At 43.6% G+C, this 13,104-nt stretch overlaps 1 protein-coding gene across 3 annotated transcripts in view; it reads left to right on the top strand.

Annotated features, from left to right (window-relative positions):
* ncor1 (nuclear receptor corepressor 1) overlaps positions 1–13,104 on the top strand; it is an 89,514-nt gene that overhangs the window by 62,428 nt on the left and 13,982 nt on the right. For all 3 annotated transcript variants that reach the window (XM_079508574.1, XM_079508573.1, XM_079508575.1), the window contains 11 exons: positions 11–110; positions 5,147–5,597; positions 5,744–5,861; positions 6,000–6,180; positions 6,971–7,138; positions 9,606–9,772; positions 10,390–10,501; positions 12,004–12,089; positions 12,196–12,364; positions 12,460–12,585; positions 12,723–12,806. In XM_079508574.1, the coding sequence (XP_079364700.1) occupies positions 11–110; positions 5,147–5,597; positions 5,744–5,861; positions 6,000–6,180; positions 6,971–7,138; positions 9,606–9,772; positions 10,390–10,501; positions 12,004–12,089; positions 12,196–12,364; positions 12,460–12,585; positions 12,723–12,806 (1,762 nt within the window). The remainder of the gene's footprint in view (positions 1–10; positions 111–5,146; positions 5,598–5,743; positions 5,862–5,999; positions 6,181–6,970; positions 7,139–9,605; positions 9,773–10,389; positions 10,502–12,003; positions 12,090–12,195; positions 12,365–12,459; positions 12,586–12,722; positions 12,807–13,104) is intronic.

Below are 13,104 nucleotides of genomic sequence, written 5' to 3'. Positions count from 1 at the left end.
CTTCTTCCAGGACACACGGCGAGCTCGGGCTGATGCAAGGGCGTTGCAGGGCGAGGGTCTAGCCACGGCATCAGCTGATGAGGATGACGACAACCCAGATGACAGTGAAGGTCAGAGAGCAGAAGACATGATTACATGTACACACACACACACACATACATGTCACTTTTCAGAATCAGCTTTATAGAGGGTATGTGCATGACATCATCATTATACCCAGAAGTTATGCGGGAATGCCTACTGAGTGGGGAGCCTTGACAGCCCACACATCTAAACAGAAAAGGCCTATCTGATTGCATTAAACTGGAGGTTCCCAACCACTGGTCCGCGGGACATTTCCCACTGGTACGCGAGAAGGGAATCCCAAGTTTTCCCGACCGTCACCAGGATTTTGCAAACAGCAGTGAAAAGTTGACTGTCCGGTTGAATGAAAATACCAAGGATTTGTCAACGGACGCGTCACTGACTGTGGTTTATAAACTGCTTCAAGTCTGTGTTACTTCCGTGTTGCGTAGCATAACGGTAACGTCATTTTCGAATCCTTGGTATCTTTACCATTACCGTGTGTTCCGAGCAACAGCAGAACAACAACAAGCTGTAGCCTATTTTGTCACGCTCGCGCTAATGAAACAAAACACTACACGGTACGGGATTATTATTTCACGTTAAAACATATTGAAGTATCAGAGGACGATGTAACCCAGGTAAAGTAATGCGTCACTCTGCATGTTTATAGTCTGGCAGCCGAGGTGGACGGGTGGGCAATTTGGTATATAGTCTTTTTTAGTGGCCCTAAAGTATTGTCTATCCATACATTCATGAATCCACTTGCTGACCGGCTGTCAGTATTGGGCAATGTTTTTTATAGGGGTTTCTTGTGACCCTACCATTAACATCCTATGGCAGGCAAAAATGTCAAACTTTCCTTTTGCTTTAAGTAGCATGTCACATGTCAAACTAGGGGTTAAAAACGGCCATAGACGTCATGACAAATGTGATGAGGTCAGCACATTTTGGGCACATTTGGGCAAGTGGCTATGGCTGCTTTTAGCCCAAGGAGTGTATTTTGTGCAAAACCAATGCTTGGAATGGATTCAGATTCACATGCTACTAAAAGAAAAGTTTGACATTTTGGTCACAAGAAACCCCTATAAAAAATTGCCCAATACTGACAGCCGGTCAGCAAGTGGATTCATGAATGTACATATTATATGTATATAGACAATATTTTAGGGCAAATAAAAAAAGACTATATACCAAATTTCCCACTTGAAACAAATGAAGCCTGTCGGCTGCCGGACTATCGTCCAAAGTCATTTCTGAATGAAAAAGACATACAGTAGGCCTGCCTAATCCTTTTTTAATCATACTATCCTTGTTAATATAACGCCATTTAGGTCAACGATATAATATTATGTTGTGAATGATATAATATTATATCAGTGCAGCGGGTAGGTCAGTCAACAGTCTTCTCCGTGGGTTAGGTTATGGTGCTCCCCTCTCGCACCCCCGCCGCCCATGCCAGTCCGCAGACATTTCATGAAGAAAGGTTGGGAACCCCTGCATTAAACGACATTAAACAACGGCAGCCATTTGAAAGCTGTTCAAGAAACTGGTGGTGCTGCTCTTGCGGTAGGCCGGTATGCCGGGCCGCAGGCGGTGTAGGCTGTGACTTGGGTGGTGCTTGTCCTTGATGATGGGCCATGCTTTGACTACACACCGCTTCTTGTACAGTTCCTGGAGTGCAGGGAGCTCACCTCCCATTATGTGCTCTGCCGATCGCACTACTCGCTGTAGGCAGCGGCTGATCTTTTCTCGGGCAGTACAGTTCCCGTACCAAGCCGTAACACAGCCTGATGGAATGCCTTCAACTGAGCTGTTGTAGTACAGCCTAAGGATGCTGTGTCCTACTCCGAACATCTTCAGGCAGTGGAGCCAGTACAGTCGCTGCTGAGCCTTTTTACTCACGTGTGTGTGTGTGTGTGTGTGTGTGTGTGTGTGTGTGTGTGTGTGTGTGTGTGTGTGTGTGTGTGTGTGTGTGTGTGTGTGTGTGTGTGTGTGTGTGTGTGTGTGTGTGTGTGTGTGTGTGTGTGTGTGTGTGTGTGTGTGTGTGTGTGTGTGTGTGTGTGTGTGTGTGTGTGTGTGTGTGTGTGCGCGTGCGCACTTTTCTGCGATAATCGCCATTCTTTTCATTCAAAAATAGGTGAATGAATGTAGCAGGCTGGTTCAGCTGTCACTGTAACCAAAATAAGTCGGACCCTGGCACTGCGTCGTGTTTGCAAAGTGTGCAGACGCCAGAGTACTTGTGTTAAATCCAGTACCTGAAAAACAAAACAAGTTTATAACATCCCTTCCCTGTTTCACAGTGCATGGATTTTGTTAAAATTACACTTCCTAGTGTGCCCGCTGGCCTGGTGGTCCGGGCGCATGCCACGTGTGGGCTCTGGCCTGGTGGCGCGTCGTGTGTTCGAGTCCCATTCATGACGACCTTTGCTGCATGTCTCTCCCCTTCTCTCTCTCTCTCCCACTGTCCTGTCCATCTTCACTAATGACTATCAATGGAGGCAAAAGGCCAAAAACAAATCTTGAAGAAAATTACACTTCCTATACTATTCCTACTAGGAATAGTCAGGCTTCAATATAAGATCTGAAACTTGTATTATGATTTGTCACCTCACATTTTATTCTGCTCACACTTGAGGTCTGCATGAATATTGGGGATGTCACAGGTTCAATGTTTTCAGTTCTCAATCTTTGTACTTGGTTCATAATGTTTTAATCCTGAGAGGTACAAGTGAATTATAAAAAGATTCAGCCTTTGTTCGCTACCGACTGTTTGGTTTTAAATTAGAGGTAAAGGTTATCAGACAGAATAAGAGGTGGAAAGATAGTGCTTTAAGATATCTGAACTGCTTCTGAGGACTTGGTCAACTGTTGTATAACATCTTGTCGGCTTTGAAGAGTGAAAGAATGTTGCTGTATGGAATGCAAATGACGGTTCCATTTGTTTGGATCTGCTCTAGTCTCTTTCTGCCCACTCTACTCCAGAGGTCCTGGACATACTCTTATCTTTGGCATAAAAAGCCAAATAGCCTGTCTTGCCGTGCTTGGGAAAGGGGTTACTGTGTGTGGCCAGATTAGTCTGGGCCTTTCCATTTCATTCCAGTCATCAATGTCTGCATGAATTAATTCCCTAGTTCAGGACAATCCTGTCCCTGGTAACAGATTACCAGACTTTGTCTTTAGGACATTTTTCTTTCTCACTTTCTGTTCTTGGTTTCTTACTTTTTTAGCTTGCTAGGTTACTATCAAACGTTCTAGCTTGCAACTTCTAATGGAGTAGAAACTCACACAAGTCTGTGTGTTTTATGGATATTGAACCAAAGAAAGGTATTAACAAGAACTTGTGACTAAATAACATTAAATCCATTGAGTGTAGTGTAGTTGAAAAGTTATGCATGTACAATAACACACCTGGACCAACATTGTTCCGTTTTTTCTTTTTCTTTTTTTGAAGTACACGTATAAAATCACTAATTCCATTTGTAACCACACTAAAACATGTACAAATGCAGCCGCACACATAATGTGGCTTCACCACTGAACATCACATTGTGACACACATACTAACTGACACACATACTAACTGACACAGATACTAACTGACACACATACTAACTGACACACATACAGTACTAACTGACACACATACTAACTGGCACACATACTAACTGACACACATACTAACTGACACATACTAACTGACACACATACTAACTGACACACATACTAACTGACACACATACAGTACTAACTGACACACATACAGTACTAACTGACACACATACAGTACTAACTGGCACACATACTAACTGACACACATACTAACTGACACACATACTAACTGACACACATACAGTACTAACTGACACACATACTAACTGGCACACATACTAACTGACACACATACTAACTGACACATACTAACTGACACACATACTAACTGACACACATACTAACTGACACACATACAGTACTAACTGACACACATACAGTACTAACTGACACACATACAGTACTAACTGGCACACATACTAACTGACACACATACTAACTGACACACATACTAACTGACACACATATTAACTGACACACATACTAACTGGCACACATACTAACTGACACACATACTAACTGACACACATACTAACTGACACACATACTAACTGGCACACATACTAACTGGCACACATACTAACTGACACACATACTAACTGACACACATATTAACTGACACATACTAACTGACACACATGCTAACTGACACACATACTAACTGACACACATACTAACTGACACACACAATAACTTACTATCGATAGTTCAACATTGGAAGCCACGCTGTTGGGGTTGTCACGATCATGACATTTTACTTGATTAACTGCTACACAAATAGTACGATTGGCTTAGGCATTGTAAACACGACGTGTTTGAGCTTGTAGATTGGCTATTTGTTTTAATGTCTGAACAAAATAATTGCGATTATCTCAAATAATTGTGATTATGTAATCATTTTTGACAGGCCTACACGCCACTACTAGACTCTGTCTTGTTTTTGTTGTGGTTTCAGTTGCATTGTATATACTGTATAGAGAAGGTGTCAGCCAGATTGTAATCATACATAACTGAAATGTATCACTGGGGACAGGAAGCAGTCATAAGGTGTTTTGCCATGTTTATTCTTTCTTTGTCTCTTGGCAACTCAAACAGTTCCAAAGGAACCTTGGCGATCCAGAGCCTATAGATTGTCACATGGTTGGTTGATCCTAAGAATACTAGGGGAAGGAGTTGTGCAAGTATATTGTATACTACTAGTACTCAACAGACCCTTTATGATGTCAATGATATTAAAGTGTTTAAGAAATGCATTATGGCATTCAGGGAGTAAAATGTCTAATTAATGCTAAGAGCAGGTATAGGTGCACATAGTCTTAAATAGTTGGAGAGTTAAAAAATAATAATAATAAAGTTTTAGGTTGATTAAAACATCTGCCATGGGAAGTGTCTACTGGATAACATCCGGAAGGTTTCTACACACCATGCTGTTATTGGACTTGTTCTCATCTGCTCTCTTCTGTTTCTCCAGGTGGTGACAACAGCTCTGACACAGAGAGTGCACCCTCTCCCTCACAGCCAGACCCCTCTAAAATGGCTGACTCTAAGAGGGGAGATGGTGCTGTGGGAGACGGCCAGTGCATGGAACAGGACCGAGGGCATACCAACAATGGGAAGACCCCGGAGCCTATGTACGGTGAACTACGCGTCAAACAAGAAAAGAGCCCTGAGGGAGAGGCCACCACCCACGAGGAAAGACCCCGGATGTCTACCTACATGGGCCCGGTGCACCCCAAAAGTGAACCGCAGGATATGGACATGAAGACCGGAGAGGTGCAGGTCAAGATGGAGCCTGAAGCCAAGGAGAAAGGAGACAAGGGGGACCACGGAGAGAGGCTGAGGGAGCTCCACTCTGATAATGACTCCAGCGCCACCTGCAGTGCCGACGAGGATGTGGAGGCAGAACCTCCAGAGAGACCGAGGTGGGACTTCTGTGCATGTTGTCTCTACTTTAATGACACTACTCATATTTCCAAGAGTGTGTTTTTTAGTAAGTAGTCTGTGTGTTTGTCACTCACCTTTTTTTTCTTTTTTCTTTCTTTCTCTTGTTTCTTTTGTCTGCCCTCAGAATGTACATGGACAAGCCTTCATTGCTGCATCCTCCAGGTTCGGTGCTGGTGTCAGGCAAGCAGAGCCAGCTCAACATGCAGCAGCTGCAACAGCGGGCCGCCGCCATACCGCCCATGGTCAGTCACTACAGCAGAGCCTATTCTCATCTTATCATATTAGTCTTTTCAGAAGGGTGTGGGAAGAAGTCTGAAATCTCACGTGCAGATCTAGTATTTGACAGGCCAACTCATCATGGCTTGTCGTCCTCCTTTCAGGTGCCTGGTCCTTATGGCCCTGGCAGTGTTCCCATGAGCGGATATGCCATGTTCCAGCACCAGATCAAAGCGGTGCACGAGTCGGCACACCAAGAGGACCAGCAGAGGCAGGATCAGGGCGACCTGGACCGCAGGACGCCGATCTATAACACCCGCAGCCCCACCATAGTAGACCGAGATGGTAAGAGATCTATAACACCCGCAGCCCCACCATAGTAGACCGAGATGGTAAGAGAATCTATAACACCCGCAGCCCCACCATAGTAGACCGAGATGGTAAGAGAAGACAAACCCGATCTATAACACCCGCAGCCCCACCATAGTAGACCGAGATGGTAAGAGAATCTATAACACCCGCAGCCCCACCATAGTAGACCGAGATGGTAAGAGAAGACAAACAAGCAAACGGTGCTACCCCGCTTTCTCTCTTTCTATCTGGTCTCTTGCTCAGTAGGCATCCGTACCCCTCGCTTTTAACAGCAGATTTATGGCCAATGGGTCCCTTTCATTCCCTGTAAACAAAAAAAATTCTCAGCAAGACAAGAATTAGACCATCTATCTGCAATGTGAACAGAGAACCAAAGGCTTGCTTTTCGCTCAAGAGACACTGGGTCTTTGTGTTGACTTTTCAGGGTGTGTGACTTGTTTGTCAGAGCAGTACATACTCCTATGGTCAAGACTAATTCAACCACTTAATGCCTTTAACTGAGTTAAAAGCACGTCAAGTCAGTGCATGGTATACAGTTGTATCGCTTGTACAATGCCTTTAGCACCTTCGCTGTAAATGGCAGCTAAACTGGACTGGCCCGACCACAGAGCGTTGGAGCAAAGTTCCAAAGTTGTTTCATCCCGTAGCTGGAGTCTACGTTGCATATTTATCACCCCATCTAGGTCTTCTCAGCTTTAGCTGACGTTGAGCCTTTCTCTCTTAGCTGACGTTTTCCCTTTGTCCTCATGCCTGTGTACTGCAGGTAAGCCCATTACCTACATCCCTTATGACATGAAGCTGCCTCTGGACCAGGAGGCTCAGTCTGGTCGGCCAGGCTCCCCCTACAGACTTTCCCCCAGGGAGCTGAGCAAGGCCTCACCCCAGCCCGACCCCAACGCCCCCAATGTGTCCCGCTACAGTGTGCCTCCAGGTAACCAGCACACATCTTCCTCCTTCCTATTCCACCCCTCCCCTCCTCTCTTGCCTGCTCTCTCCCATTGGCCATATTCACATGGCAGCTATCCTGTTCTTACTTTATACTTTCCCACCCCCAATGTATTATTTGAGAACAAAATGGCTGTGGCATCAATTATTGTCAATTGCCATCCTCGCGCACCTTGGTAAATATTTGCTATTCTTACCAGACTAGTTTTCCATCTTCGGCTATGTTGGGCATAGAGCGGTTTACAGATTTGAATCAAATTAAATTAGAGTGTTTTATGATGCGGGTTGAGTTTGACGGGTGGCTTTGTGCTATTGTTGTTTTCCAGTTTTTGTACTTGGATGTACAGCCCCCACCCTTCACTTCGCAAAACAGACCTTGGAGCTATCCTGCGATTGCGATGAATCTGTATTTGAAACTAAGCATTTTGTTAATACTTGTATATTTTTTATTGTAGTATAGATTTACATATTGAACTTGTCATGTTATATATTCCTATATGGTATTAGGGATATACTGGGCACAAACAAAGACGGTTAGGCCAAATAAACGTTGAAGTCTTCAGCTGTTTCATTTTTTTCAGTGCCAACCGATTTCAGAGGCACCATGGACTGTGAATTTTCATTGAAGTTTTTAGCTCCTTGTTATTGGGCTAAAAGTCACATGACCTATATAATTATTCCAATTTCATCGCTCAGAGTGACGATGGAGCTGTGACTGTCTAGTTGTCAGATCTACAGTAGGCTCTACCATTCTGGATTTAATTTGACTTATAGCTGAGGAGGACCCTGAGGAAAGTAATCATCCACTTCAACACTGCCCTGAGATGTCCTTGTGGCTTGTACTTTCTTTTCTTTTCTCTTCACATTTGTGTGTGGGGGTGTGTGTGTATTATGACCAAATATGGACATGCGCAAAATCTCCTTGTGGTTAATGGCTTCTGTTGTGTCTGACGTCACGCGCCCAAATATGGACATGCCCATGGTCACTCACCAACATTTGACGTCAGTGCAAATTGCTGCTGTTATGCAATGGCTTCTGTTATGTGTGACGATCTGAGAGCAGGAAGGAGAGAGGAAGGGAGGTTGTGTATGACATCAGACATCAGCAGAATTCACTAGAGAGAGACGGAGGCTATTTCAGCCATGCAATAACCCAACCAATGCTGCGTGCCGAAACCTGATGTGTTGCCAGCCCAAGAACCCTAGCATGCTGATAATGTGGCACTTAGCATCTGGTTCTCTACTTGTACTATATGTTTAGTGAGTGCTTTTCCATTTTCCATATAAAGACTAGTGCTGGTTCCTGTTGGCAATGGGAGTGCAAGAACATTGAGCATGAAACCACTTCTCTTATTATGAAATACAAGCCGATGTTTACTTTCCACAAAGGGTGGTAAGGAGTATGAACAAGCAATTTTAGAGTTGAGTGTGAAGACTTCATGTGACTTAAAGTCCTAGTGAAATGAAAAAATGAACTTCAAGATGATATCCAGACAGTGTCAACTCATTTTAAACTTAATCATCACCCTAAAATATGTATCTGAAAACATTATATGTTAGAAATAAGCCATGAGCTTTGCTGCCTGTCTCTGTCTCTGTAAACAAACACTTCGTCGTGCATGAGACGGAGCTACGTCTCATAGACTGGAGGGATGCGATGTTCTGATTGGTTCAAAAACACTTTCCGAAATTACGTCATGTGGCAGCCAAGTCTATGTTTTTAGATTTGTTTTTGGCTTTTCTGCCTTTATTGATAGTATCAAGTGAAGATAGACAGGAAAGAGGGAGGGAGAGAGAGAAGGGGAGAGACATGCAGAAAAGGGCGTCATGAACGGGACTCGAACACGCAACGCGTTATCAGGCCAAAGCCTATATGTAGCATGCGCCTGGACCACTAGGCAGCGGCCGCCAGCCAACTCTATGTTTAATGTTTGTTTTAGAGCACTATGAACAAATCGTTTGCCAGCCGAGTCTATGGAATGTATTGTTTGTTCGTTTCATATATTAACACAATGCGTTCATGTCTCATGGAGGACGATGAGGATGATGATGATGGTGTCGGACACTTCACATGACTTTTACTTGTTTAATTTTGTCGCTCCTGGTTCACCATGTATTATAACCTGTTTAGTCAGCTGTTCTCCATGCTGAACAGACAGTAAGCATGGGTCAAGGACCAGGTCACGTGTAGTTTAGGACAGCGTGGATTCATAGAGGTATTTAAACAAACATGAACTATAACCATTTAAGACCCATTTAAAAAAAGATTTACATTTCAAATCTTTAAAAAAAAAAAAATCACAAACAGCTCTACAGCTTGTAGATTGGCACCTAGATGGAACTATAATGATATTGAAGCGGATGTCTGTGTTAAAGTCATTAAAGCGTTAATTGTCACCGGAATTAGCGTTTAAAATGTAGTTGTTTTTCCCCCCCCCTCTCTCTTCTCCCAGTCCTCCACCAAGCCCCCAACCAGATGGTACAGAGCCTTCCGGATGGTGTACGGGTGACTTTCAATAGACACAGCCGACCTTCCAACATTCCATCTCCTCCTCCGCTCATTCCAACCTCCAAGCCCACAGACAAGCCCTCCTTCATTCAGGGAGGCTCCATTTCCCAGGTGAGACACCATAGTCAATTGTTAGCAGAGACTTTGTGGCTAAATAAAAGGTGAATAAACAAAATTATCTATGTAATTTAGTTTTTTCCTGATTGTCTATATTCTTTTGACATATCCCATTTACTACATATATTACCTGTTTTCTATTTTATCTAAACTAATAATTTTAGTAATGGGGGGAAAAAAGGTGAGAACACAAATTGTGATTGGCTGCTGGGATTGGCTGGAAGATGTGCCATTCTGCGCTGCGATTGGCTGAGCATGTGGCAGTTAGAGGGGGGGAGAGGTGAGCTGAGAGAGGGGGGGGGGGGGGGGGAGCAGAGAGAGAGATGAGAGAGAGAGGTAGGGTATGTCATATATGGACTAATTTGATTAATTTGTGTGGATACAGCTACTCTACTTGTATAAACAGAAAAGCACTCTTACATCAGTAAGTGTGTTGCCTGTTAACTACTCCTACCATACTGTACTGATACTGTGCATTTGATACATATCATTTAGTAAACCATCAATAATATGCACCTGTGATGGCACCAGTACCTTTTAACCCTTTATTTGTCCAGCTTTCTTGCGATCCTGCCCTTTTCATTCTGACCTCTTGGTTTGTGCTGTTCCAGGGAACTCCTGGCACATACCTACCACACGCTGTCTATGGCCCAGAGGGGACAAAAGGCAATGTGGGTTCAATATCCTTGGGTCTGCCCCGACAGCAGGATCCCAGCAAGCCTGGTAAGACTGCTAAAAATGACTATTACTCAGTTCATAGTTGGTCAGATATTAGTCTCATGACAATGAATGTCTGATTGTTATTTATTTAGAGCAGTGACTTTAAAATATGTTGTGCCCAGTGCACACCAATGGGCAAGTCAAAATCTCAATGTGCACCTTTTATTCATAATGAAAATAGACAATCGAAAAGATCATATGTACAAAAAGTACATGTGTCGCCTACAATGATATGCCCAAAACAGGGATGCCAAGTTGACAGTTGTTAAATTTGTCAACCTGCAAAGGTTTTGTAAATTGTGGAGGGGGTCCTTGGGCCCAGAATGGTTGGGAACCCTTCGTCTAACAACTGACCTGTTGTTTTTGGCTGAGCAACATAGCCTTGAGATTCAGTGAAACAGCGCTGCAACTCCTTAATATCATGGTATACATTTGGAACATTATTTATTTTATTTGTTTATTTTAAATATTGTGTTAATGTATTGTGGACTTGTTATCCTAATATCATCGTATCATGAGTTTTTGGTATCATTGCGTCCCTAAGAAAAATCCCATGGCACACCTGAACTTGTCACAGCACACTGTTTGGGAATCACTGTAGATAGTACCTGTATGTTTTTTAGACAGATGCTAAGTCTGAAGTCTACCAACGTGCTATTCTTCTTACTTTGTGGTGCATACTTGTTTTCTTAGCTCTCTAGTTAGCGTTTAGCTTATTGTTTGTTGACTAGGGTTCATTCTGCGTACTCTGACTGACCTTGCACTTTGTAAGTCACTGTAGATCTGCTAAATGCCTAGACTGTAAATGAATTATCGCAATACTCCACTCACCATTGCCCCCATACAGTTGCGTCATTTATATTGTCATTGACAGAGTGCGATTCAGTTACATGATTTAATTAACTTGGTTAATCCAATTGATTCATAATGGATCTCTAAATGCGGGTAGAGTCAATACCATAATGTACATCAAAGAGCATTTTCTGTTGCTGCTTTGTCAATTATTTTGAAGGCAACATTTGTGTATTCACAGCTTTTACATTCAACACTGGCTGTGTGATCATTATTTTCTTATTTGACGTATTTCTCCTTCAACTAAAGCAAGCATTGCCTCGGAATGGGCCCCTAAGTTGGGCCCCTAAGTTACACGGAATGGGCCCCTAAGTTACACATTCAAAGGAGATTTCTACAACTCGGGCAATGATACGTCTGCCATCACAGAACAGTTGAAGGATAGACCATTCCTTGAGCTTTGCTGCAGAGAATTGGCCTCCTTGCTCTGTTTACACGGACCTGACAGAATGTGGCAGGCTGGTGTAGGATGAGAGAGTCCCTCGAGTTAGGCCTAACCAAATGCCATCCCTGTTCAGTCTGGCCTCTTGGATTTCTACATAACTACCACCACCACCGACAATCTCTGGCCTCTCACACCCTGGAGTTACTACCACAAAGGCCCCCTCGTTCCCCACACAAACCATCTCATGTCTCGCTCTTTATTTCACCAGGAGGCTCATTGCCAACCATGCAGGATGGGAGGGGCAACCCTGCCAAGATGGCTGAGGGTCTAGCTTTCAGAGGATCAATCACTCAGGTAATGAATATCTTTTGATCATGCAGACATGCAAAACACATCTGTAGTGTAAAAGATATGCATGACCCATGACTGTTTCTCACAACTCTTGCTCTTGCTGCAACAGGGCACGCCAGCCCTGCCTCAGTCCAGCATTGCTGCTGACCTCCTCAAGGGCACAATCACCAAGTTGGCCACAGAGGATCTGAGCAACCCAGACAAGGCCAGGGGAGAGCAGCTGGCCAAGGGTCATGTTATCTACGAGGGAAAGAGTGGCCACATCCTCTCCTATGATGGTAGATTCTGTGAGATTATTCTGATATTATTAACATATTGTTTAACAGCCCATGAATAGGGAACATTAATGTTCATGCATATATTTCTCCAAAAGCTATCAAAAATCCCAGGGAAGCCACCCGCAGTCCCAGAACAGGCCATGAACTGAAACGCACCTATGACATGGTGGAAGGACCCATGGCTAGGGGACATCCTGGCAGAGAGGGTGCCCCATTCGAGGGTATGTTTTGTTGATTGTGGGCTTATATTGCTCTGTGCATTCTTTAAAAGATGAGTGACAGTATTGCTCTTTTTCACAGGCTTGATTAGCAGAGCCTTGCCTAGAGAAGGTGTTCATGGTATTGCTCTTTTTCACAGGCTTGATTAGCAGAGCCTTGCCTAGAGAAGGTGTTCATGGAGATTCTAAGGAGAGGCCACTGATGACTGGATCCATTATGCAAGGTACCAACATTCTAAACATATTATTGCATTTGCAATGTTGTGCTATTAGTTTATACAATGAATAATTATGTAAAGCTACAATCACTAAGTTTTGTCAGTTGTCTCCCTCTCCTGACAGAGAGAGGTAATTGTAATGATGTCGGAACATCAATAACTGTCCAATCTGGTGTGCCATCTGCTTCAAATAACTATATTGACATTGTCAACCAGTTGGTGTTCTACCTGACACCAGGGTTTACATTTCTCAGTGGAGGTGGAGATAGACCATCCACATCATATAGAGCGGAAGAAATGGCAT

Source organism: Electrona antarctica, assembly GCF_951216825.1.
Source record: "Electrona antarctica genome assembly, chromosome: 8".
NCBI lineage: Eukaryota > Metazoa > Chordata > Actinopteri > Myctophiformes > Myctophidae > Electrona > Electrona antarctica.
Note: the sequence above shows the minus strand (reverse complement) of the source record. Positions and strands in the feature narration are given on the sequence as shown.